This window comes from Cucumis melo, chromosome 12 (assembly GCF_025177605.1).
Source record: "Cucumis melo cultivar AY chromosome 12, USDA_Cmelo_AY_1.0, whole genome shotgun sequence".
Classification (NCBI taxonomy): domain Eukaryota; kingdom Viridiplantae; phylum Streptophyta; class Magnoliopsida; order Cucurbitales; family Cucurbitaceae; genus Cucumis; species Cucumis melo.
Genome location: NC_066868.1, coordinates 770,882 through 796,658, shown reverse-complemented (window position 1 = coordinate 796,658; position 25,777 = coordinate 770,882). Strand labels below are relative to the sequence as shown.

At 32.9% G+C, this 25,777-nt stretch overlaps 4 protein-coding genes across 6 annotated transcripts; 3 read left to right on the top strand and 1 right to left on the bottom strand.

Moving 5' to 3' along the window:
• The first annotated feature begins 2,390 nt into the window (after positions 1 to 2,390).
• On the top strand, positions 2,391 to 7,105 carry LOC103497038 (transcription initiation factor TFIID subunit 15b). 2 transcript variants are annotated; one of them, XR_539319.3, is made up of 7 exons: positions 2,391 to 2,718; positions 3,098 to 3,239; positions 3,425 to 4,163; positions 4,670 to 4,820; positions 4,934 to 5,015; positions 5,845 to 6,058; positions 6,185 to 7,105. XR_539319.3 is itself a non-coding variant. In XM_008459095.3 (6 exons), the coding sequence occupies exons 1-6, from the start codon at positions 2,478 to 2,480 to the stop codon at positions 5,960 to 5,962; spliced, it is 1,473 nt and encodes a 490-aa protein (XP_008457317.2). In that variant the 5' UTR covers positions 2,391 to 2,477; the 3' UTR covers positions 5,963 to 7,105. The 2 variants fall into 2 exon arrangements, 1 of the variants encoding a protein (XP_008457317.2); XM_008459095.3 differs by having other exon boundaries at positions 5,845 to 7,105.
• Positions 7,106 to 9,996: 2,891 nt separating this feature from the next.
• On the bottom strand, positions 9,997 to 13,400 carry LOC103497037 (protein FLC EXPRESSOR). Of its 2 annotated transcripts, none has more exons than XM_008459094.3 (4): positions 12,661 to 13,400; positions 11,308 to 11,471; positions 11,139 to 11,224; positions 9,997 to 10,475 (listed from the first exon to the last, which is right to left on the bottom strand). In XM_008459094.3, the coding sequence occupies exons 1-4, from the start codon at positions 13,218 to 13,220 to the stop codon at positions 10,368 to 10,370; spliced, it is 918 nt and encodes a 305-aa protein (XP_008457316.1). In that variant the 5' UTR covers positions 13,221 to 13,400; the 3' UTR covers positions 9,997 to 10,367. The 2 variants fall into 2 exon arrangements, with proteins under 2 accessions (XP_008457316.1, XP_050936319.1); XM_051080362.1 differs by having other exon boundaries at positions 11,139 to 11,206; positions 12,661 to 13,397.
• An 8,583-nt stretch (positions 13,401 to 21,983) lies between these two features.
• LOC127144431 (EPIDERMAL PATTERNING FACTOR-like protein 6) lies at positions 21,984 to 23,684 on the top strand. Its single transcript, XM_051080361.1, has 3 exons — positions 21,984 to 22,335; positions 22,441 to 22,478; positions 23,228 to 23,684. Exons 1-3 carry the CDS (start codon positions 22,173 to 22,175, stop codon positions 23,450 to 23,452), a joined length of 426 nt encoding a protein of 141 aa, XP_050936318.1. The 5' UTR covers positions 21,984 to 22,172; the 3' UTR covers positions 23,453 to 23,684.
• Positions 23,685 to 25,268: 1,584 nt separating this feature from the next.
• On the top strand, positions 25,269 to 25,763 carry LOC127144380 (uncharacterized). The gene is given in 2 exon segments (XM_051080290.1): positions 25,269 to 25,666; positions 25,668 to 25,763. Coding segments are annotated over 2 exon segments (360 nt in total). The 5' UTR covers positions 25,269 to 25,402.
• Positions 25,764 to 25,777: the final 14 nt, after the last annotated feature.

Below are 25,777 nucleotides of genomic sequence, written 5' to 3'. Positions count from 1 at the left end.
GGGTATAAGAAGGGGCTTCCAGATTCTAAAAGAATCAATGTGAAAATTTGCAAGAAGATAGATTTCATGAAATGGTGTATAGGAAATTAGAAGAAATAGAGAAAGAAGGAGGAGAGAAAGCTCCTTGGAGAAAATGATGATGAAATGGTAAGGGAGGATGTGAGGGGAGAGAGAAATTTAAAACAAAATAAATGTTTTCTAATCATATTTCACATTTTTTTCTTATTTCAATAACTAAAATAAACCAATTATCACAATCAAAATGATGTTTGAACTAAATTATATTTATATACAATTATATAAAATTTAATTTAATTTGCAGGTGAGTTCGTTGAGTTCTTCGGTATCTGTTTGAATTAAGCAAATTTATAAGAGTTTTTTCCTTCTAAAAAATATTTTAGAAAATAATTACATATAATTAATTGATTTGTTTTTATTAGAGCAATTATTTTGTTACAGAGCTAAACACATATGAGCATTAAATATCAATTCAACTCAATAGTTGAATGAGTTAAAGAGGGATCCTTTTGGGGAAATGATTAAACAATTGTCATTGTTGTTAACAAACAATTAAAAGGACAGAGATTCTAGTTACATTACCACGTAGTTGATAATGATTCAAGAAGTATAAGAGACCCACAAGCGTTAATTATTAACCTTATACTTTAGCTATATATTCATTATTGTATATTTGAGGGAGAATAACTTGTCAAAGGTAAGTAAAAATGTTTAAAGTATTTTGCTAACTAATTTATAAACTCGATTCTAACTTTGACGTCAGAGTACCTACGAGTTAACACCACATTTATGTTCAATTTGGCTTGTTTTCTAGAGTGTTGATATGGTTTTTCATCAATAATACAAATTTACCATTATTACAATTCTCAGTGTCAACATTAAACATTTTAAACCATTTAAGCTAACAAAAAAGCCTCCAAGAATAACCATGAGAGATAGATATAGTAGACAGTACAATAAAACTGAAGTCGGTAAACATGTAGAAAAGGTATTATTTTTTTAAATATGATATAAGCCACTAGCTCTCTGTTTGTCTAAATCAAAGTAAAGGTTGATTGATTAGTAGGATATTCTTCAAAATACATGAAGTTGTTGTGTGATGGTGAGTTTGATGAGGTTTGTGACTCATTCGAGATTTGGTTTGCCCCCTTTGTGGATCAAGATGGTAGTCTACGTGATCAATAAGTTGTATCAAACTAAACACATGTTAATGAATTTTTTTTGTTGCACTGATGACCATTACCAAATATGGAAGGGGGAGATATGGTGGCAACTCATGTGATTACCTTTCGGGGAGTATGCTAGTCGGAAGGGAGGCCCTAACTTTATTTGTCATAATTGAAACTTGCTGAATAGTTGGTTATGGGGTTATCGTTGATTGAATTTGATTTGCGAAATGGTTTAAATAAGTTTAATTCAATATATATTACGCATTCTTATTGTAGTGTTATTTATGCTCATATTTTATAATTTAACAACAGACTCGAGGTTTGCCTCTAAAAATTGTAATGGGATGCCATAACTTGACAAAACATACTTGAGTGCATCTTCGTAGCACCTGTGTTTCTATGTTCATCCCATCAAATTGTACAATCATGTGGTAAATTTTATTTTATTATTTATATTTTAATATTGTTTGAATGATGAGAAGGAATGCACAAATTGTTGGAATTTGTGTCATAAATCTCTTATTTTGTAATATATACACAATTTTTTTATTTAATAAAATAAAAGGTTATTTTATTTCATTACTAGACTTACGTAGGCTCAATTCAATAAACTAAGTAGGAGAGAATAAAGAAATTCAAATATTAAACTATACGAAGGAGATTAATATGAATGAAATCATTCATGGAGAAGGAAATATGATTTAAAAGTAATATTAACTATTGAAAATATGGTTTTAATTAATGTGCCACTTGTGTTTAAACTATCGAAATGGTTGAATTTGACAGAAGCTCTTCATTTCTTTTTTTTGGGGAGGTATTTTAATAAATGCAAGGGAGGGGATTTGAATCCGAGACCTTTGGTCCACAGGTACATACAAGTTCCAGTTGAGCTAAACTCATGTTGGCGAAGCTCTTCATTTTACCTCCCTCGTTTTCATTGTTCCTAAACAAACGTTAATTTAATGAAAGTTGTTAATAGTAATAGTAACCCTTTTAAAAGTATAGGAGCAAAATTAATGAAATTAAAAAATAAATGGTGTGAATTGCAACATAGCATATAGGGTTAAGAGTGGTATCTTTTTGTTGCAAAATTTCCAAAAATATATATAGACATAGATGATATGTATGTCGTATAAGTTAAAATGGGCCGGCCCAAGTCAATGGAATCAAAACTTTATCTTGAAGTCGCGTAGGATGTATACACCCTCACAATTTATTCAACCCTAATCCATCTTCTTCCCTCTCTCTCTCTCTCTCTCTGAACTCTGAAGTTAGCCCTAAAAAAAGCTAATGTCTGGTATGTACGATCAAGGAGGAGACGCTGCTCCGTCTTACGGAGCCCCTGGAGGCGGTGGAGGGTACGGTGGTGGAGGTGGAGGCGGTGGATACGGAGGCGGTGGTGGTGGTGCAGGCTATGGTGGAAAAGGCGGTGATGGTGGTTATGGAGGCGGAGGCCGTGGCGGCGGTGGCGGCGGTGGTAGAGGCTATGGAGGACGAGGTGGCGGCGGAGGCGGAGGCTACGGTGGTCGTGGTATGTACTTACTCTTTTGTCCTTCGATTTGTTATTATTATTATTTTATCTTAATCGTTTAGTGACAAGAACCTTTGAGGGAAAGAAAGTTTATTGTTTTCAACAAAATTATGATTTTTATCATTTACTTTTAATTATTATTGGGATCACTTTCTTTTTGTTCTGTTGGTTCGACGACGCTATTGCTCTGTATTGCTTCGGGAAGGTTTATTTATTGCTATTGGGCGGGGTGTCTGACTTGTATTTGTTAAGTAAATTTCCCGCGATCGGATCTAACTGTGAAGCTAAGATTGGATTGTTTTTGTTTCCCCCTAAAGACTTACATGTTCTTCCTCGTCTCAGTTTCTTTATTTGCCTTTTTTGTTTTGATCCAAATTAGGCGGCGGTGGCGGATATCAAGGAGGAGATCGCGGAGGCGGATATCAAGGAGGAGACCGAGGAGGGCGAGGCGCTGGACGTGGTGGCGGGGGTGGTCGTGGCGGAAGCGGCAGAGATGGGGATTGGGTCTGCCCTAATCCTGGGTAGGTTTTGTCCCCTCTTCATCTACTATTTGATTCTTTTGTTTTACTTCATTTTCATGGGTAAACTGAGAGACTCCCCATTCCTAAATACATAAATTTTAGACATTTATATGAGCAACTTATCTTATGTTTGTTATCTAAGTTCGTGATTGAAACTCTTGTTTTGTTTTATTTATGCCATATAGCTGTGGAAATTTGAACTTTGCTAGAAGAGTGGAGTGTAACAAGTGTGGTGCACCCTCACCTGGTGGTGCTAGCGATCGAAGTGGTGGTGGTGGTGGTGGTTATAATAGAGGTGGAGGTGACAGTGGCTATGGTGGCAGTCGTAATGGAAGAGGTGGTAGTTTCCACGGTGGTAGAAGTGGAACTCATGATGGAGGTCGAAATGAAGGAGGGAGCAGAGGTGGTAATTCTTATGGTGGTCACCAGGGAGGAGAAGATAGCGGGTACGGTCAAGTTCCCCCATCCTCAGCACCTTCATCTGGCGGTCTTGCTGGCTCTTATCCACCATCTTACCATGGTGGAAGTGCAGATTACGGGACTGATGCAGTTCCTCCTCCTGCAAGCTATAGTGGAACGACATATCCTCCAACTTATGGTGGTCCCACTGGTGGCTATGGTGGTGACAGTCTAGGTGATGGGCGTGGTGCTGCTGGTCGTGGTGGGCCATCAGGTGGATATGATGGTGGCTACAATGCGGGTGGTAGAGGTGGCTATAATGCTGGTGGTAGAGGAGGAAGCTATAATGCCAGTGGTGGTAGAGGTGGTGGTTATGGAAGTACACAAGCAGCAGAGCCAGCACAGGTTAAACAGTGTGATGATAATTGCGATGATTCGTGTGATAACTCTAGAATCTATGTATCTAATTTGCCACCAGATGTGACCATTGATGAATTGAGGGAATTATTTGGTGGAATTGGTCAAGTAAGTAACCTTCCTTTAAGCTATATTCTGTTGCTTCTGGTATTCTATCCTTGTTGAATGGGAACCATGTAGTCATCAAGTCTCTTTTAGACAATGTATAGACTTTCAAATTGTTTTCATGTTTAGAAACTTGACTGGTTTGTGATATATGAAGCTCTTACAGAGCTAGTTCTATCCTCATTGCCAGTCAAGTGTCTGCAATTGATGTTCTGGCTTCTCTAAAATGCGTCTGTATATTGTATTCCTGATTGATAGTTCGTCCTTTTTCAAATAACAAGTATACTTTCATCTATTTTCTAAATGAACGATCTTCTCTTGTTCAGAAGGTCTGTTATGAGTTCTGTCTGAGACGTTTGTTAATGTTTAGGAGGTTTTGTAGGTCTAGCTCTATGCTTGTTGTAAATGAAGTGGCTTTTGCTTCTCAAGTGCTGGAGAACTTTTTCTGCATTGGGTTCTTTTTATTGAACTGTTTAATTGAAGCCTTTTTTTGCATTTTCAATTTGAAGATTGGAAGAATCAAGCAGAAGAGGGGCTACAAGGATCAATGGCCTTGGAACATAAAAATATATACAGATGAGATGGGAAATAACAAAGGCGATGCATGTGTATCATATGAAGACCCCTCAGCAGCACATTCTGCTGGCGGTTTCTATAACAGTAACTACTGTGCTCCTATAGTATTATAATGACAATATTAGCTACTATGGTTTTAATTTTAGTTTGAGTTTCTACTGTATCATTTTTCAATGATAATATTTTTGTATCCTCAGATTATGATTTGAGAGGTTATAGCATCAATGTTGCAATGGCTGAGAAGTCTGCACCAAGGGCTCCACCTACATATAACCATGGGTACTTGCTTTTCTATTATTTTTTCAAAACAAATAGAGAAGTCTGAGAGAGTTTAGGCATGCGTATATCTAAAACTATGTACTTGTTCTTTCTTAGTGTTTGTTCATAAGGGTGATAAATTGACAAATGTAATTACTAGTGAGAGTTAATAGATTTGGTTCTCGTTTCTGTAGCTTTTATTCTCCCTTGGTTTCATATGCACGGGCAGAAAAAGGTTCTTGTTGCCAGAATTATATTGGGACAAGTTGCCATTTTGTCCAATATTTGATACTGTTCGATATCCCCCAAGTTTATGCTATCTAGGAACTATCAACGTTATGCATTGTTTTGATCTTTTGCTCTGAGATCCAAACATATTTAAGAATAAAGCTTTGAAATAAGTTTCCTGTCACTCATTTCTGTAGAAATGTTATGTATTACAGTATTAGTCTTTTTACTGCTTAGGATGAATTATTAGTCTTATTGGGATGCCAGTTTCCTTGTTCTTGAGTGTGGAGGGTGGATACTTCTATCTTCTCCTTTTCTGCCAATATTATTATGTAAAGATATTTTAACTGAATCATTTATACTATTATATAATCACCAATACTTTGGTGTTATTTTGGGCTATACTCATCTTTTTGCAGTCCACTTCTACCACAATGGGAAGAATAAAAAAACGTTTAAAAAAAGTGGAAAGAAGAGTTTCACATGTGGCAATTTGCGATTGGATAATTGGGTGGGATGGGTGTAGTTCAGGATGCACCCAAGTTTTTTTTTTCTTATATGATTATTGTTGTTTAGAAAACTTGTCGTCTTGCACTGCATAAATTGCCCTTTCATGTTGCAGTGGTGGTGGTAGAGGTGGATATGGAGGTGGTGGAGATAGGCGCAGAGATAGCTACAGGGACGGAGGCTCTGGACCTGATAGACATCAGCATGGTGGAAATAGATCGCGTCCTTACTGAGAGATTCGGCATTGAGCATTTTATGTAATGGGAATTGTGATCTTAAGTGTTTTAGTTTTGTTCCATGGCTGGATTCTTGAATTGGAGACCAAAGAGGTAGGTTGTTCACTTTCTATGGGCAAGAGACCTCTTTGCTCCTTTTTATCTATAGTGGTACCTGGAGGATTATAATCTTGCTGGGGCTTGAGATTAATCTAGTTGTGTGGATGTTTTTTTTTATAGAGGCAGGCGGATAATCTCCAAACTGCTTGTTGCTAAGGTAGGTGTTGATGTTTTCAGGTGAGTGCTTCTCTTTCCATAACCATTCTTAGAATTATGCACTTGGTGCTCTGATGTATAAAGCTCCACCTGATCTCTCAGCTACGTCCTTGTTGGATCTGATGCAAGCATATCTTAGCTTTGATCATAATTCTGCATTCATATTTTAATTATTAATTATTTACTTGCCATGTTCTTTACCCTTTAACGTCCTTTATTATTATTATTATAATTTATTATCTATTTGCTAGGGATGGCCTGAATTTTTTTCTTATTCATCTCACATGTGTGTTCAAGGCTGCTTGTGATCATATGATGTTTGATTTAGCTTGTTTTTATCTTAAAAAAGACTATCATATTAGTAAGTCAAACTAGGTATTACGTTGTAGTGGTAAGTTACTTCTGTCACGTAGAACTGTCAACTGTCGCCCCATAGAACTTTGGAATTGTTCACTTTTTGGATTGGGGTTTTATGATGGGACACTCAAGTTAGACGTCGGGTTGTCGATTTGGGTTTTTGGCAATGTTGCATTTTTTTTCTGGAACGCTGTGGTGCAACAATGTCTGACACTCCAAATGTTCTAAAGATTTATTTTAGTTGGGTCTTAAGGCAAACACTAACCTCATGGATTCTGATGCCGTGGTGCTGCCATTTACATTCTGCACATTCATTTGCTGCGTTAGTGGCTTCTTTGGAGCTGTGCCGAGGAAATATTCAGCATTAATTTTGGATTTGTCTTAGGAGTCGATTTTGTTATAGAAAAAAGACACATGTACTTGTTTTTTCCCCTAGAAGGGCAGAGGGGGTTGTTTTGTTACCCGATTTTTGACCTATTGCATAAACTAGTGTGTTTGAGCAATGGATTACAAATTTCTGTATGTTCATATATTTCTTCCCAAACCATCAATAAAATTTTAATAATACACTATTAGAGAAGAGACAGTCTCGTATGCAACGTGTTGTGCAGAGGAGTGCTTGTAAGTGACGATATTGTGTGATCTTCAAATGAATGAAGACACAGTTGAAACTCGTATTCTAGATTTTGAATTTTGAACTTGAATTGGACTCGAGTTGACAAGGCTTCCAAATTCATCTTGAATTTCCTTCCTTTTTTATTAGGTTATCTTGGTGCTTGTTGGGATGCCCAAAGAATCAAGTATTCTGATAACTAAACAACAGAAATAAAAAACTAAAAATCAAAATGGGTATGAAGAAAATTGTTTGTAGAATACAGGTGATAAATCAAAGTAAAAACACGTAGAATTCTAAAAGGACCTTATACAGAATGGTGCATTGGTGGTGTTTTAGAATAGTATTACTTTTGGTAACCAATTTGAATGTTAACTTTAGATTTTTTACTACAACGATTTGAATGTTTCATCTTGAGGTTGGTTATACTCGATGCATATTTTGGCTTCAAATTTAGTGATTGATTAAACTTTACTCTTTTATTTTTTTTTATTCAGTAAAGTTTGTAAGTATAAAATGAATTTGCTGGATGCTTTAGTTGACACTTATAATTCTACTATTGTTCTTTAAAGTATTTAATGTGTGTTTGCAATCTTTAACTTTAAGCAGAATTTGTATTTAAATTTTCATTTGATTAACTCGCAGTAAAAGATCTTCACGTGCATTTAATACAACTAAAATTTGCCAATTTGCCAAGAATTGATTACAAAATTTAAGCTCTGGAGAAGACGACAATGAATTTCATTGTTATATTTGGTTAAACAATAAAAAATGCTCCTCAAATATGTGATTTGTGTAAAAAAGTATCAAATATGTCTTCAACTATCGAAAATATCTTGAACTATTAAAATCTTTCATAAATATTCATAAACTGAAAAAAAAAAATAGTTCAAAAGACATTTTTATTAATACAACTTTTACACAAATTTTTTAGCACCGAAAATAAAAACCAAAATTTTAAATTAAAGATGCAAGTTTAAATTTTCATCAATATGCAAATATTTTTATTGATATTTTCATATTTTCTTAGGTTCGCTATCGATAGTAAAGATGAATCGATAATTTCATTACAAAAATAAATATCAAAATGATAATAGTATAACCATAATAAATAATAAATAAGTTTACTTATTTCAAATAATAAAATATTTATTTACTCATTTAAATTCATTTTTTCATACTTTTGTTGGTATAATCTTTCTAAAATATCCATTGGGATCGGATTTGTGTAGAATAAAGATTTTAATATACATATCACTATTGAAGCTTCAAACCTCGGTTAAGGTATATAACTACACGAATTCTCAAAAATATCTAAAATAAGAATTTATTCTTAAGAATATACTAAAACAATAATTAGTCAAATAAAAAAAAATTCTACACCAATAGACCTATCAAACTATTATTGTGTGTCAATAGTCAAATACATTTTTTATTTGACAATTAACTATATGTCAATTACAACAAGAACAAGAACTATTGAGGTTGGTTGTGTTCGTTAACATCGGTTCGTGTTAAAAGTCAAATAACTTTAAAACTATTGTTTTGACTTGAAAATTTTGTTGGTGAGAAAATTGGTGTAAATTTGAATGAGAGTATCTTTTAACTTTTTCTTTAGGCGTATTCGTGAAACTTTCCAATGGTTCAAAGTATATTTGAAACAACACTTTAATAATATCCATCAAAAACTACAAACTAAAGTATTTTTAACTTTATTTTTTGAAAATTCAAGGACATTTTTGAAACTTTTAAAAATTTAAAGGTATTCTTCACATAAACTACAAAGTTTAGGGACATTTTGTGCGATGTAACCTTATTATTTTATAACACCTCAAAAGTGATGAATGAAATATTTACCTCAAAATTGATGTTACATGGTTTATTCTAGTTGAAATATACCGGAGTTAATTTTGTGTCTTACAAATCTTTTTGATCCTCGATCTTTGCATCAATAAAACTTTGCGAGAAGTTTTGACTTTTGTTGGAATTATTGAATCATATTTCATGTTTTGTGAAAATTTAAGGGGAATTTAAAGAAAATTGAAAAATATTTTAGACAATTTGACAACTTAGTCGAGAGTATGTGCTTTATACTTATCATCAATTAACTTTTATAATTATAACCATACATCTTCATAGTGATAATTACTATACTACGAATTTATATGTTTGTTTTGAGGTAATATTCAGTAACATGTCTTAAGATCTATGGTTTATCCATTTTGCCAAAATCTTCAACCATTAGAATACCATAATTTAGTTTTAATTTTTTGCTTGTTTTGTTGGTTGATCAACCAAGCCGAAATTCAAAATCTAAGAAAGTTCAATTTTCTTTTTAGTCTTGGAAAATTGTCTTAGAATTAAAGTGTCTAATTAAAAAGAAAAAGAAAAGACGAAAAATTATAACAAATGAATTGTTGAAAAACAAAGATAATTTTCAAGAGAGAGAGAAAAAAAAAAAAAAAAAACCAAAAGGTAGTCAAGAAATAGATCATAATTCAGTTCCAACAGTTAGATATGACTCTTTGAGATGAATATGACTTATTGTTTTAAAGATAAATAGAGTTTTCCATTCATTCTCCATAACTCTATAATTCTATAACCTTGTAAGACTATAATATTTAAAATGATGTTAAAAAATATGATCACAAATTATTAAAAGAGTTCTCAATAAATGGAAAAAAAAAGGAAAGAATACAACCTAAGAAATAAACAAAGATATATATGTTAATTTGTGCTCAACTTATATCCTCCGAGATCGAATATTCAAATTCTTCTATCCTTTCATAAACGAAAAATGGAAAAGTTGGATAGAAATGCAATAATGTACTATTACCTTGTTTGTTTCATATTTTACTATAAGATTCGAACATTGGGTTCTAATGAGGATAAGATGTTTGCAATATCATTTTGTGGGTGAATCAAAAGAGGATGTCAAAACTTAGCCCAACTATGATATTGAACAACTTTCAGAATTGCAATGGGTCACAGTAAGTTAAATGTACATAATAGTGGCTGACAAACCTCTCCTGCGACCCTGGAGGAAAGGAATTTCCGAGGGAAAAACAGAGCTTCCACGGCAGTATTTACAGTGCCTTTCCACTCTCATGGAATCTAAGACACTGAGACCCTCCTCCTCATCGAGCACAAAACATGTCCACACATCATTCTGCCCATTCATTGCATATGCTGTGGCGGTGTTGGTTGTATGTTGTAAGGTGGTCCATGTGTCGGTGGTGCACGTGCGTATTGCGAAACGATATCGATGCCAGCTCCTCCCTGAACCTGAAACAGATCCTCACTCAATAATTATGGAGGTTCAGAGCTGATAATTATTGAGAATACATTTAATCAATTGTGTCATATCTAATAGATATAATGGAACGTATATACTAACATGAGTATAGCTTAGTAATTAAGACACCACTTCTTTTAAAACCCCTTACGTTCATTCAACTCAATAAATATAAACCACACAAGAAACTCTCTACAGATTTTTTTTTTTGACAATTCTAATTTCCGTTAAAGGAAGCAATTTTGTTGCTTGGTTTTTAGTTTTGGTCATATAAAAGCATGTCCGGAAATGCTTTTAGCTTCAGTTACAATCCCTTCATCGTTTGATAAGTTGACAACCAATTTTTTAGATGCTCAATCCTGTTCTCTTAAAAGTACATGGCTGAAAGCATTCTATAGGTACTTCAAAGAACATTGCAAGGTGCTTTCGGCCTTTAGCATAAGTACTTTTATATTATTGTCAAACATGATACTATTGAGTCAGGAATATGTTTGGCAATCCAAACATAGCCTAAGTTATAGGATGGTTACTTATAGTTGATAGTTCAACTTCAGGTTCCAATGACCTCAATGTTTTTCACCAAGAATCAAGGAAGTACCAGCCCTACACCAAATTGTTGGGCCATGGAACTAATACAGACATAGAGGACATACCTGATGCATGCCATAAGGGTCAGGGGGATATGAGCTTCCGCCATATCTTATGTCTGGATGGCCATAAGCTGCAGCATAACCGGAAACTGTATGAAATTGGAATATAAAGAGAGTCAGTGGAAAAAACAGGACGATGGATAAGTAATCAAGGGCAAAAAGGCAGGCTTACAAGGACTTATTACAGCTGCTGCAGCCCTTGCTCTCTTCTCTGCATTGGCCAGTTCAGCACGCAATTTTTCAACTTCCTGAGACATGGAAACCATACCCTTTTCCATTGCCTCAGCCTGCTCAAGATTACTAGCTTGTGTTCTTTTCTCATATTCAATAGCAGCCCTGTCCAGATCAACAACGAATAGGAAGACGTAATTTCCAAGCCTCAATTATACTTCTCAAATAAATAGGACACTGCATTGGATTTCTTCTGCATAAAAGGAATGATTCTACCAATTCTTTTGCCCACTCTGTTACATAGTATCAAGTTGTTTTGTTTTGGAATCAACAAACATGAAGAAATATTGGAGTTAACTGTAGAAAATGATGAAACTTCCACATGCCGATAATCCTCAAAACAATTTACTTACATCTTTCTCCTACTAACTTTTCTGATTCTATAATTCTTTTTATTTCAATGGTTTGAGTAACTTCATCATATTGAATACAATATTTTGCAAAGAGAATTGTGCCAGCTCTATGACTAGACCAAGCATACTGTTCGTCCAGTAAAATCATATAAGATCTAATCTTAAAGAGAACATAGTTTTGCACCAAGCGAAATCATACTAGGATTGTTTACTTGAACAAGCATACTGCTTTTCTTTTTAGGATGAGATAGTTTTGATATACAATGGTTTTAGCTTGACAACAAACTTGTCTCTTCCATCCACTGTAATACTTTCTTGGCATGGAGGTATCTCGCTCCACCTCTCAACTCCGCCTAACCTAAACAAAGTATACTCCAAAATGGAATTCTTATCTCGTTGAGACTCACCTACTATGCCTATATCTCCGGGTGTCCAATCATTGAATAAGAGAGACTACATGTTCTATAATAAAGGTGGCCGGCTTCTTTCCCGGGCTTGTGTTCACATCTCGTTTTCCAATCTTTCCAATTCCATAATTGCTGAACCATGTCTCTCAAAAGTGACCTCTCATGTAAAAATAAATTAAGGAGGGTCTCGAAGCAACCACTGTGAATAGTAATGATATCAACAACAAAAACAGCTAGACCAAATGAACAAACTTTAGAGTCTTTTAATGGTCAAACTTTCAAGTAGGTACTAATGTTCAAAAAAATTGAAAGAGAAGGCTTAGCATTTGATTTGATGATTTGATAATTTGATATCCTCTTTGCAGCAAAAACATAAAGCTATAAAACAATTAAGCTAACTCAGGACAATAGATGGGAGAAACCTTATCAGCCAGAGCCAACTCAACATAAAACTTGAAAAGGCTATTTCGAACTATAGGGAAGAAAAAGATATTGTAAAACTAAAGAAAAACATAAGGAGCAGTAAAAATTTACCTTCCTCTTTGAATTTCATGGTGCATTCTATCGATTTCAGCTTTAATAGACGGCAATGGCTGTGACTCCGAGGAGGCTTTAGTAAGGTCGTCGCGAATAGCTTGCAACTCGGCAGTTAACTCTTTCTTGACGGAACACAGCTTCTGTATATCCGCCCGCATTTGAACGAGCTCCGCCATCATAGCGTCCATCGCACGAACCTCGGCGTCCATCTTCAGCGATTTTTCATAAACCTCCCTGACCTCAGCGTCTCTCTGGGCCTTGACTTTAGCCGCAGTGGCCGATAAGTGCCGGAGCTCTTGCTCAGCCGAGGCCAGCTCTTGCTTGAGCGCCACGTGAGTGGCAGCAAGGCGTTGGTTGTCAGAGAGGAGAGTTTGAATCTCTCGGTGCTGAGCAGATATTCGATCTTCGAGAAGGATTGCCTGGTGAGCCCTGGAAGAAGCGCCGACGGAAGATGAGTGAGAAAGACGATGATGGGATCGACGATCATCAGGCGGGCTTCGGCTCAACGGAACTTCGCGCCGTTTCAAGGCATTCGGCTGATGACTTCGTCCAGCCATGCCTGTGGATAGAGCGTTCTTCCCCCTCCGTTTGGAGGTCAAAACGATTTGAGAGATTGAATTTTCTCGACAGCAGTTTTCGTTTCGATTCCTTATTTGGAAGGGTTTCGTTCGCTCGTCGTTTGGTTGGCCGGCTACCGGATTTCAAACGGCGGCGAGAATGTTTACCAATGGCCTTTACTTTTAGGCCCATTTTGATATATATGGTTATAAGCCCAACTTAAATATGAAGCCTTTACATTTCCCCTTCTAGGCTAAGTTGTATTTTGTATGGTAACTAATAATTAAGTTTGTAACCACGTTTTTTTAGGTTGTGTTATATCTATAAATACTTTAAAAATGATTAGTATTTGCAAAAATATAAAGGATATAGCAACTTTATAAATAATTTGTAAAAATAGCACATTTTTTATTTCTTTTTAATATATTCCTAAAATACCCTTATTTTAGATCAAATATATCGCTAGATTTTCTCTCCTCGAGGATCTTCTTCTGGTATATGATTTCTTTCATTCTCTCAAACTTAATCAAATTTTCTATCTTTCACAATTCGTCCTCTCCCTTTTCCTTTTATAATTTTATCTTCGCTTTCAACTGGTCGATTTTCCGTTCGATTCTCGCCTCCAACAACCAATCGTCGTCCTGCGTTCAACAATTTTTAGCCTTAAAAGATTTTCGATGAGTAGCAATTTTGTACAATTTTCCGTTTGCTTCTACTTCGCTAGGTCAATGTTATGGTTTTGATATTAATTTTTTGGTATGTAATCAAATTTTCTTTAAAAATCTAAGATTTGTTTCTCAATCTTTTCATCCAATTTATGTTCATAATCTCAGTTTGATATTTGTTTTAAGATGTGATTCTTTCCTAAATTTTTCATTCAACGTCATCCAATTTTTACAATTTGATTTAGTTTCATCTTTGTAGGTTGATTTGTTCAATCAATTTGATGATTTACAAGCATTTTTATATAAAAAAATATGTTTATTTTACTTGTATTGGACTTCATCTAGACTTTGTAGAATTGAACATATTACTATTTTTTCTATCAATTTTACGTTTTAGGTTAAAAGAAATTGAGATTTTTTTCTTGAAATTATTGATAAATACAAGTTATCACTTATAGACTGTTAGTTAGACTAGGTAATATGAGCATAGTGATATTAGACATCAGTGATAGACTTGTATCCTACATCTAATATCAGTCTATCAGCGATAGACTTGTATCCTACATTATTGATATTAATTCTAAGTTATCATTGATACTAGTCCATCAATGATAGACCCGTATCCTAGTCCATCAATGATAGACCCGTATCCTAGTCCATCAATGATATTAGTCAGTCAGTGACAGACATTATCTTCTATTAATGCCATGAGTGTAACACATTAGGATGATAACGGTATATCTTTGTTTGTTTGTTTGCTTTTTTTTTTGTTGCAGGAATTCAGAATTATGATTAATCAATGTTATCAGTGTAACACTACCTCTAGTTTGCAAGCGTCGAGCAGAAGGACCGGGACCACGAAAACAAAAAAAAATTGATTGATGAAAAGAAAAGTCACTCAAAATGTAGTTATTGTTGTCGTGCTGGTCACAATCGTAGAACGTGCACACTTTCACTATTTTTACAATGATGTGACATTATGTTGTTGATAATAATCTTTTTATATATATTTTTTAGAAGGAAATACTTTCTATTTGTTTGACTTAAACCTTTCCATAATAAGCCACATTTTTTATAAATACATTTCAAGTCTATACATGTTATTTTATTATTATAAATTAGTAATGTCACAATGGAGTTTAATTTATAGTTGATAGTTCTATCGCTTATAGACTTTATTATGAAGTTTGTCATTGATAGCTTCTATCAATGACAGACTTCAACATGTATATTAACAAAACTTTTTTTTCAATAAAATGCACCCATTAATAATAATTTGCAATTATTCAACATGTATAATTCTAATTTCTCAATGGGAACATAAAGGCACATAACTTACGATGATTATTCTACTTGTGATCCAACATTTTTCTATACTAATATGTTAAAATCAATTCTTTCACCGTTATGGTCTATCGGTCTATCATTGAAAGACTTCAACATCAATTAAAAAGTCTCCACTATTTAAGAATATAAAGGACATAATTTGCAATGTTCAACCTGTGGTCTAACCTTTTCTATATCAATAGAACAAAATCAAATAAAATGTGAAGTCTATCATTGATCTTTTCTATCATGAAATATCCACAAAACTAATATACAACAATGTCCATTTACTCGATTAGAGAGTTGCAATCAAACTAGGGACAAATCAATCGATCTCTTGCAGTTTTCTAGTCTTCTGCATTCACCAACATTCTCTTTGATTGGAAAAGTTGTATCTTCGGCCTAACATTTTTAACATTCTTCACTATTTCCATAGTTTCCATTTTTTTCTTTTCTTGAACAACCTGAAATGATAATATTGAATTAAAGTTTATATATATATATATATATATATATATATATATATATATATATATATATATATATATATATATATATATATATCATAATGCAAGCAATCTAAATATCTTCCAAGTCTATTAGTGATAGAAACCTATCACTAATAGACCCTAAGCAACAACACATAAAAAATACATATTAAACTAAAGTATCTAGTAGCATCCCATTGCAAGCAAGCTAAACATCCTCTAAGTCTATAAGTGATAGAAATCAATCATCGAAAGACCTTTAAGCAACATCACATAAAAAATGCACATTAAACTAAAATATCTACTAAACATACCTAAACATATTGCAAACCTATCAATGATAGAACATATCATTGATAGTCTTTAAGAAACATTGCAGAAATAAATGCTCATAAACTAAAACATCTACTAACACACCTTAGCACAAACAAACTAAACATCCTCAAAGTCTATCAAAAGTCTATCAGTAATAGAAACATATCACTGATAGATTTTAAGTAATAACATATAGAAAAATGCACATTGAACTAAAGCATCTCCTAACATCCCAATGCAAACACGTTAAACATCTTCCAAATCTATCAGTTATAGAAACATATGAAAACATATGATCGATAGACCCTAAGCAACATCACATAAAAAATGCACATTAAACTAAAGCCTCTATTAACATCCAAAATCAGCAAGTTAAGCATCCTCAAAGTCTATCAAGATAGAAACAAGTTAAACATTCCAACACAAACAAGTTAAACATCCTCCAAATCTATCAATCAGTGATAGAAACATATCACTGATAGACTTTAAACAACATCACAAAAAAAGAAAAAGAAAATGCACATTAAACTAGAGCTTCTACTAACTTCCTAAGTCAAACAAGCTAAACATCTTCTAAGTTTATCAAGGACTGAAACATATCATTGATAGACCATATCACTGATAGACCATAAGTAATAACGGATAATAAATGCAGATTAAGTTAAAACATCTAATACCAATCCAACACAAACAAGTTAAACATCCTTTTCAAGTTGATAGAAACATATCACTCACTGATAGAACCTAAACAACAACACATAAAATTTTACATTAAACTAAATTATCTAATAACATTCCAATGCAAACAAACTAAACATCCTTAAGTCTATCAGTGATATTATATATCACTGATAGACCCTAAACCCTAAGTAACAACACACAAACTGAAGAACAAAGCAGAACCAAACATAAAATGAAGAAATCGATTTCAAATAAATAGAAAAAGAAAAAGAATCTATTTCAAACAAGTTACGACTAAACGGAAAACAAAGATACCTTACGAAAATAACTCATGATTTCAAAAGAAAAACAAATAACTTACAATTGAAGTGGAGAATAACGAAAAGCAAAGAAGTCTATAGATGATGAAGTTGAGAACGTGAAGCGAAGCGGAAAATGAAGGCACCGGCAACGGAAAACCAAATCGGAATACGAAGAAAGGAGAAGAAAGTGGAAGATGGAAGGAAAACGTGAAGACAGAAGCGTGAAGTATGTTTGAAATTGGAATACGAAGCGGTAGAAGCGTGAAGTGTATCTGCTTGCAGGGGCATTTTTCGTCTTTTACTTTGGATTTGAGTTAAAATTTGTCATATTTGAATTTTTTTTTAGATTTTTGCTATATCCTTAATTAATTTAAACTCAAATGTTATATCCCAGCCGGCCCTTGTATTTTGTATAGTAACTAATAATTAAGTTTGTAACAACGTTTTTTTAGGTTGTATTATATCTATAAATACTTTAAAAATGATTAGTATATTTGTATTATAATCTCAAAGTTACATTAATCTGTGACTTTCATTTTTTTAAGGAAATACATCATATAAAACATGTACGGTATGAACAATTATCTTCAAAACAAAATAACCCATAGCTTTAGGAGTTACCAAATTGTATGAATAACATAGTTATAATACTACCAATTCTTTTAAATTTCGTTAATGTAGTTCAATTGATATAAATTATAAATTATTGATAAAGAAGTCAAATATTTGATTTTATGATCACCTTAATATTGTTAAGTTTAAAAAAAGTTTTATTTTCGACCAACTAAAATAATAAAATATTTGAAATGGGAGATAAATATAAAATGGATATTTATTTTGTAAAAGAAGAACAATGATGTCTAATGAGAGTCTAAATTATAACAAAAATCTCAATTACAGGAGAAGAAGATGTAAATTGAAGGGATTGATAAGAAAATCGGTTATTGTTAAGGTTATTATTATTATTATTATTATTAGAAAATTGAAATGAAGAATGACTTTGATAATGTTGAAATAATGTTGGATCATATGACTGCTGCATTTGGAAAAGCAATAGTTGTGCTTCACTTAGTTGTTTGGATTTCACACAGGTAATTTTCCAGCACCTGCTTCACATACTAAACTGTTTACCACATCTTTTCTTTGATGTAACAGAAGTTCAATTCTTCAAACTTCTTTTTTTTTTTTTTTTTTATTATAGGTAAATTAATGAGATGCACCCAAATATTGCTCTCAAAAGAAAATGGTAATATAAAATTATTATTAATTGCGATGAGGGGAGAGAGGTAAGAAATGAGACCTTATGAAGAAAGAAGAATTTGAGGGGTTGTTGTTGTGGAGGAAAATATGGTGAAAATATGCAATCTTTTGTGCAACGCCGCCTTAATTGCCTGCATGAAGCACAAGGAGACTTGGAAGAACCCCCCAATTACGAGGAGGAGGAGGAGGAGGAGGAGGATTTGACCACCGGTTACCGGTTGGAGTTGGTGGGCGTGTGTGGTGTGCAACTTTGCATTTAAACACACGAAGGACGTTGTCTAACTTTAAGATGACAATGATGTTAATGTCTTTTTAGTGAAAATTACAATACGTCTTCTTAAGAAATAAAATAAATCATCATTTAGTCCTCAACCCTATCTTCATTCAATCAATAATTACTTATTATTACAACCTCTAACTTCATATTTATCAAAGTTAGAAAAAATAGAAATACTAAAAGATGTAGGAAATTGATTGTCATTAGTCCACGTACTTACAAAACAAACATATCTTTTAAGACTTTTTGACTCAAATTTTATAAACTCTTTTCTACAAATTTATGGTTATACTTTTAAAAATTAGTTCAATGAAATTAATGTAATTGAAACAGTTATATCGAGTACACGACTTCTTTTTTAAAAAATTACAACAAAATATTTTATGAAACTTATAATTACACGGCTTTAAAGTGTTTTTCATTGAATCTCATAGTCATTTTTAATCTAATATACATATGCTATTTGAAACTTATGGTTAATTATTTGAAATTTCATAGCAATATAACTTGCATGGTGGCTGGATTACAAAATTACAAATCTCTAAATTTTAACCTATAATTTGGTGCAAATTAAGAATGCAAGTTCATTATACATTCAAGATTTAAGTTCATATGAATAAAAATTTACGATTACAAACTAAGCACGATCCTGATCTACCTCTACAACATCCTTGTTCTGTCGTCGTTGTCTCCATCGAACACATCTTCGATCCGTGTCTGCAAAATTGAGTCATCTTGTCTTATGAATAATATGTTCTACATTTACCAGCGTTTGATCACACATTGAATACAAATCTTGTAAATTGTGTTTCACGAAGTAATATTGTGTATGTCTTGAACAAAATTATTATATATTCTGAATGATGGCAAATAATGTGTAACTAAATAATGTGCATGCTATTACAATTAGAAAACAAATCATATTAAAATTCGTACCATGTAATAATACTAAGCCCCATTAGGTATGATAAATTGTCTCGTACTTGACTTATACCAGGAATAACAGTCATTTCATACACAGTTGGCTCGTATGTTGCTTCTCCTTGTGCACAATGATCATGACGTGTTTATGCCAACTTTTGATATACTCCTCATGAATCTTACCCCATCCATGACTTCCATGTGGATGCTAGACACATGGCAGCATTGATTGACTAGAACGAACAACTCACTGAAGTAGTGGATCCAGATCCACAACTTCAATGCCTTATTGTATATCCAGTCCACGACTTCAACACGTTAAAAACCACCTTTGTATCTATATACAAATGTTGCAGTTTTTTAGATTGAACAAAATAGTGATCATATAGTTTTCATTTCTTTGTAGTGGTGGGAGGATGGAAATTAAAGTCGTCAGTGTAGGCAGTTGTTTTGTTGGCCGTCTGAACGACAATGGAACACTTAGGCCCGAGTATATATCTACAACATCTACACTATGGAAGCGCTAGAAGATCGAGAAATTATCAAGTCATCGTCCAATAATATCATAAATACAATATATAGAATGCATCATTGTAGTGAGAGCTTTGAAGTAGCCAAGTACTTAATTAGCTAAGCTGGCTGTTGTTGGAGATGTTAAGTAGCTAGCTAGTCCAGTTTGCTAAAGATTTGGGTGCAGAGATATTGAAAAGTTGAAGTTTGTTAAAATGGAAAAGAGAGATTTGACACATGGGTATACATTCAATTAAGTAAGATCGATAGTATCATTAATTTAAGAACAATACAGTATACATATTGTGAATGTTTTGTAATTTTATGCAAACTAATTAAATATGTTAGCAATTAGCTTGTAGAGAGACTCATATCCCAATATACAACCTGAATGAATGTGGCACAAAGCCATTTTTCCTCACTATATATATACTGAGACGACTTGACCATTGTCTTTGAATTGGCAAGGATTAGAGCAATGGGGCCGGATCATTAAGTCTCATTGGGGTTTAACAAATGAAGGATATGATGAATTTTCGGTTATTGGATCATACCTACACTTTGGTCTACACAAAGTAAACATTTTAATCTCCAGTGGTTAAAAGATAATTTCAACCCTAGATCAAAAGATTTCAAAAATCAATTTTGAGAGAGCATGTCATACAAGTTAATTATATATACACTCAAAATGGAGATTGTTATTGAACTATATATATCAAATCTCATTATTATATTCTTCAATAATAATATCAGAATGTATATGTATATTTATCATTTAATTAATGTTACAAGGAAGTATAACTATTTTTAATAAAAATTGAAAGAAATTAAAGTTGATGCACCAGTAGAGGAATCTGAATGAAAACAAAAGCTTAGCAACAAAAGAAAAGTATGAGGAAAGCTAGCAAAGATTAATTTTCCTTTCATTATTTGGTTAATTAACAATATATTTGCACATGTACTATTTGCTCATCTCTGTCAACACCAAAAGGCCAAAGTGAAAAAAAATTGAAAATATATATATATATATATATATATATACCTCCGATCCATCCACTGCCTTTCCTTTTCTAGTAAAAACCAACTGCTCAAGAAACATCCCAAACAAAACAATACACCTCAACTCCAACAATGTACTTCATACCCATAAACGTGAAAAGAACCTATTCATTCTCTTTCTAACAGGGACCACGTTATTCAACAATAATGGCTACTCTAAATTCAAAATACACACAATATCATATACACAGGTTAAAAGCGAAAATGACATATTCTTGGTAAGGGTAAATATCAATTTATTTATCTAAACTTTGGGTTTGCATATATCAATTTAAACCATGCATTAATTATGTTTTATTTGGAATTTTTTATTTTAGTTTAACCTCCAAACTTTCATGGTCAGATCAATTTAAGCTCTCAGTTAAGGCTTCTTTGAAAATCTATAGGTGTAAGAATAGATGCATTTTACTGATAATTTTCAAATATAATATTAGTTTAAATTGATATAATCCAAAGTTTAGAAATAGGCGGGGGGGGGGGGGGGGGGGGGGGGGGCATAAATTAAAATTTTCCTATTTTTAGTGCAAAATACTCTTGGACTCTAGTGTATTGTCCAGAACAGATTCTATATGAACACACACACACACACCCCATTTCTCTATCACAAACCCTTTTTTGTACATTTTACCTATATTTGTGTACAATGATTTTAAGGATGTTTGATTGGTATTTATTTGCAATCCCATGTGAATCTCTAATGTAATTATAATCCCTTGCTAAACTGGTACTACTTTGAAAAATTAATTAAACAATTTTATTATCATATGGAACCCCAAAAGGCATATAATTATTTCCAAGTTTGGATTAATTGACTAAGGAGAAACTATGGGATATTTGGAGAAACAAATTTAGATGAGAGAGGTCAGAAGCTAAATGGGTTGTTCAGTTGTTGTACTATTCCTTCATTTGGTAATCATTGAAAGAAGTAAACACCAAAAGCACTTGATAAGAATCCATCTTTATCTTGTTAAAATTATAATTACTCTCTCTCTCTCTTTCTCTGCATCCACATATCTCAAATTCCCTATAAGAAACAGAGAAATGCATATCCAAAGTTTGTGAATCATTACATTTCATCATTGTTTTAACTTGTTCAAGTAAATCTATATATATTTTGAATATTTCTGCAAATTTTCCTCTGCTGTGAATGGAGTTTAATAGAAACAGAGTAGTCATTGAGAACAAAACAAACCCTAAATCCATCTTCATCTTCATCTTGATCTTCTTCTTCTTCTTCTTCTTGTTTTTAATGGTATTCATATTGTCATCATTCTGTAGCAGCATCAGGAGTTCATCTCATGGGGATTCAGGTGAGATATCATGATCATAAAGAGAGTTAATTTTAGTTGTAAAACTTGATGTACATATATATATATTTCTCTCTGATGGACGTGTGCTGATGTTATGTTCTTCAGATAACACTAGGAGCTGCTCGTTTGTTGAAGCTGTCCAGGTAATTAATTAAATTTATTTTGACTTTGTTTATGTGTATATCTATGCTGTGATGGTTATTTATTCAATGTAGATAAGTAATGTTAGTCACAAAATGGGTAACCTTATAAGTACAGATCGAGTAGATAGCTAGTCAGCTGGATCCATACATTATATATATACAATCATATATAGTCTATCACATCTCTTCTAAACAAACACATCGTCCATCCATCAAATCCATCATAATCTATCATAAGCTGGCACTGAGATACTGACCCATTATTTGGATGCATTACATAGGCGTTCTCTCTCTCTCTCTCTCATTTTTTTTTTAAAAAAATCTAATCTAAACCTTCGATCACAAACTGTCACGTAAACAATTGTTTTATTAACATTTTTCTCTTCAAGATTCAAAAAGGTTATTGCATGAAGAATGTGCGGTGAGAATTGTACCAAGCATATTATATCTCTCTTTTAAATATCTTGATTAGATTATACTTAATAATCTAAAATGAACAACTTTGATGCATCTATTTTACACATCACTCTCAATTTACATACAAAAAATAATGAGTTAAAAAAAAAATATTTTTTTAAAATTTGAAAGATGTCTCCCTCACTATATATTATAGGTTTGTATTTGTTTTCACTAAAGATTCGAATTACTCACCTTTGTTCGCTCGCTAGCACATCCATACAAGAGTGAGTTTGTCAAGGCCGAAATTGGTTAAGTTTTGTAGTGGTTTAATATAATACCGACATTTTCAGTACCCCATGATCGCAAATTGTGAAGATCAAGATCAGTTCATGAGATTGCCAAGAAGAGGATTGGGTGGGCCGGGATCATCGCCGCCACGTTGCACCTCAAAGTGCGGCAAGTGCACGCCCTGCACGGCGGTCCATGTGCCGGTGCCGCCGGGAACTCCGGTGACGGCCGAGTATTACCCGGAAGCATGGAGATGCAAATGTGGGAACAAGCTTTACATGCCGTGATCAACAACTATTGAATTTACCGATGGGTACTGGTGGATGTATGTAATTAATTAAGTTGGGTATGTATCTGCAAATTACCGCTAACTATTTTCATCTCATCTCACATCTCTGTTTTGTAAAATAATATAGATTTATAGCAAATTATATATATATATATATGTGCGTGTGTGTGTGTGTGTGTGTGTATTGTAATCATATTAATATGTAAAAAAGCTGTGTGTGTGTTTAATTAGCTATGGTGAATTATATATATTATATGTCTTAAAGAGAAAAAACTGTCCAGATCAATTGTCTATCATATGTAGACCGTGATCTTAATGGTCTAATAATTACATGGATCGGTTTTTTCACATACCATTATATAGAATCACACAAGCTTTTAATAGCTCATTTATTCTTGTACTATCCACTTGATATCAAAAGTTTAACTTTCTCACAACCACACAAATTCTAAAATTTCTTTTTGATATTCCCGTTTTTATCTCTAAATTTTAAATTTCATCAAACTCTATCTTCAACTTGTATAGATTTAACTCTTTCTTTACAAATTAGAAAATCTTTAATTGTAGGAAAAAGATCAAGTTGATATACTTTATATTTGGTATGTCCGTCAAAGGATATAAAGTATATAAGTTATACAACTGCTATACCAAATTTACTAATCAACAAGTGTGACCGTTCATTTGTAATTTTATTTGTAGATTTGATTTGAACCATAATTAATTTGTTCTACTACACTTAATTGAATTATACTTCAAATTTTGTCATCAATTTATCATGTTTCAATTTGCCCTCCTTGATACCCATTACAAATGAGTGTTGATAAAATTATTAATAATTTATACATGAATTTGTATTTTAAAATAGAATCGATATAGTAATGATATATTTGAACGAATGGATTCTTAAAAAAAATATGTAGATATGCTAACGATAATTAATGTTATACTTGAAATGGATTATATTGAGACACTAATAATACACCAAATTAATACTTGAAATTTTAGTTTAGGATATATGAATGTTGATATGTCACTTATACTTTGAAATTAATTTTTAATGAGTATTATGTATAAAATTAATTTTTAATGAGTATTGATACAGTATTGTTGCAATAAATGTCATATTTTACATAAAATTTGAATGAATGCTAATAAATAATTGGTACATACACTAACAATTTACTTGAAATTGCATATTAAGATTGATATGTTACTGGTATACTTGAACGACATGTTTAATGAGTATTGATATATTATTAATACACAAAACGCTACGATTGAAAATTGAAATAGATCAAGAATGGTTAATATATCAATGATACTTATAATTTTAATAAATTTTGGAAAGAAAGCTAATAAATTATGTGGATATACCCAACTCCATTTGGACGAAAGCTACGATTTTCTATATTCTTATTGGGTATGCCTTTGTATTTATATATATATATATATATATTTTATTCAACTAAATATTTATAAAATATAACTGTTTGTAATAGTTTTTATTTAGATATTATAAATAGATTATGATATTTTTTTATATTATATTTGTTAGTTTGATCAAAATGAATTGAGTTTTTGTATGTTGGGTTTGGGAAGTTGTAATGGATTGTTTGGTGTTAGTTTAGTTTTGTGTAATTTGTATATAAGATATGTAGGTTGTGGGCTATGAGTTATGAGTAAGGTAAGGAAGTGTGTAACTTGATGTGATTATTAATGTTAATAGTGTTGATTGGTGGGGGCCGTTTATTTTAATGGTAAGAAAGAGAAGAAAATGAGAGGGGTTGGGTTGGGTTGGGTTGGGTTGGGTGGAAAAAGCATCCAAAGCCTTGGTTTGATATGATATGGCATGGCATCCAAATTTTCCATATTTCTAACATTCAATTCCCTTCACTTTCGTAGAACCTAAGGAAGGAAGAAGAAAGGCTTTGAAATAAAACAAACAAAAATGTGTCCGCTGAGATTTATTCTCATATTTCTCTCAGCGACTCTTGCCGGCTTCTTCCTTATCCGTAACCTCAAATCTCCCTCTCAAGATTTCCACGCCCAAGACCATACTTCCGATTCCAATTCCTCTTCATCCCCCAACTCCATCAAGGTCCTTCTTCCTCACTTCTTATACAATTCTTCTTTAGTTTCTTCCATTTCCATATCAAATCTTTCTTTCATTAATATTTGGTGTGTACGTACGTGTCGTATATATGTTTGAACAGATCTCATCGGGGTTCTGGACGGTGGTAGATATGGCTTCCGGTCGCTACTTATGGAGGCATTTGTTTTCGTCGTCGTCGGAGAAGGCTTCCGATTGATGGATGATGATTTG

What these genes read in the sequence shown, in the direction of transcription:
- LOC103497038 (XM_008459095.3), top strand. Translation starts at nt 2,478, where the DNA reads ATGTCTGGTATGTACGATCAAGGAGGAGACGCTGCTCCGTCTTACGGA. An exon ending in CGGAGGCTACGGTGGTCGTG is followed by an intron (nt 2,719 to 3,097) that starts GTATGTACTTAC and finishes GATCCAAATTAG; the next exon opens with GCGGCGGTGGCGGATATCAA. An exon ending in TGCTGGCGGTTTCTATAACA is followed by an intron (nt 4,821 to 4,933) that starts GTAACTACTGTG and finishes TTGTATCCTCAG; the next exon opens with ATTATGATTTGAGAGGTTAT.
- LOC103497037 (XM_008459094.3), bottom strand. Translation starts at nt 13,220, where the DNA reads ATGGCTGGACGAAGTCATCAGCCGAATGCCTTGAAACGGCGCGAAGTT. An exon ending in CATGAAATTCAAAGAGGAAG is followed by an intron (nt 11,472 to 12,660) that starts GTAAATTTTTAC and finishes TGATCTGGACAG; the next exon opens with GGCTGCTATTGAATATGAGA. An exon ending in AGCAGCTGTAATAAGTCCTT is followed by an intron (nt 11,225 to 11,307) that starts GTAAGCCTGCCT and finishes AATTTCATACAG; the next exon opens with TTTCCGGTTATGCTGCAGCT.
- LOC127144431 (XM_051080361.1), top strand. Translation starts at nt 22,173, where the DNA reads ATGGAGTTTAATAGAAACAGAGTAGTCATTGAGAACAAAACAAACCCT. An exon ending in TTCATCTCATGGGGATTCAG is followed by an intron (nt 22,336 to 22,440) that starts GTGAGATATCAT and finishes TATGTTCTTCAG; the next exon opens with ATAACACTAGGAGCTGCTCG. An exon ending in CGTTTGTTGAAGCTGTCCAG is followed by an intron (nt 22,479 to 23,227) that starts GTAATTAATTAA and finishes CGACATTTTCAG; the next exon opens with TACCCCATGATCGCAAATTG.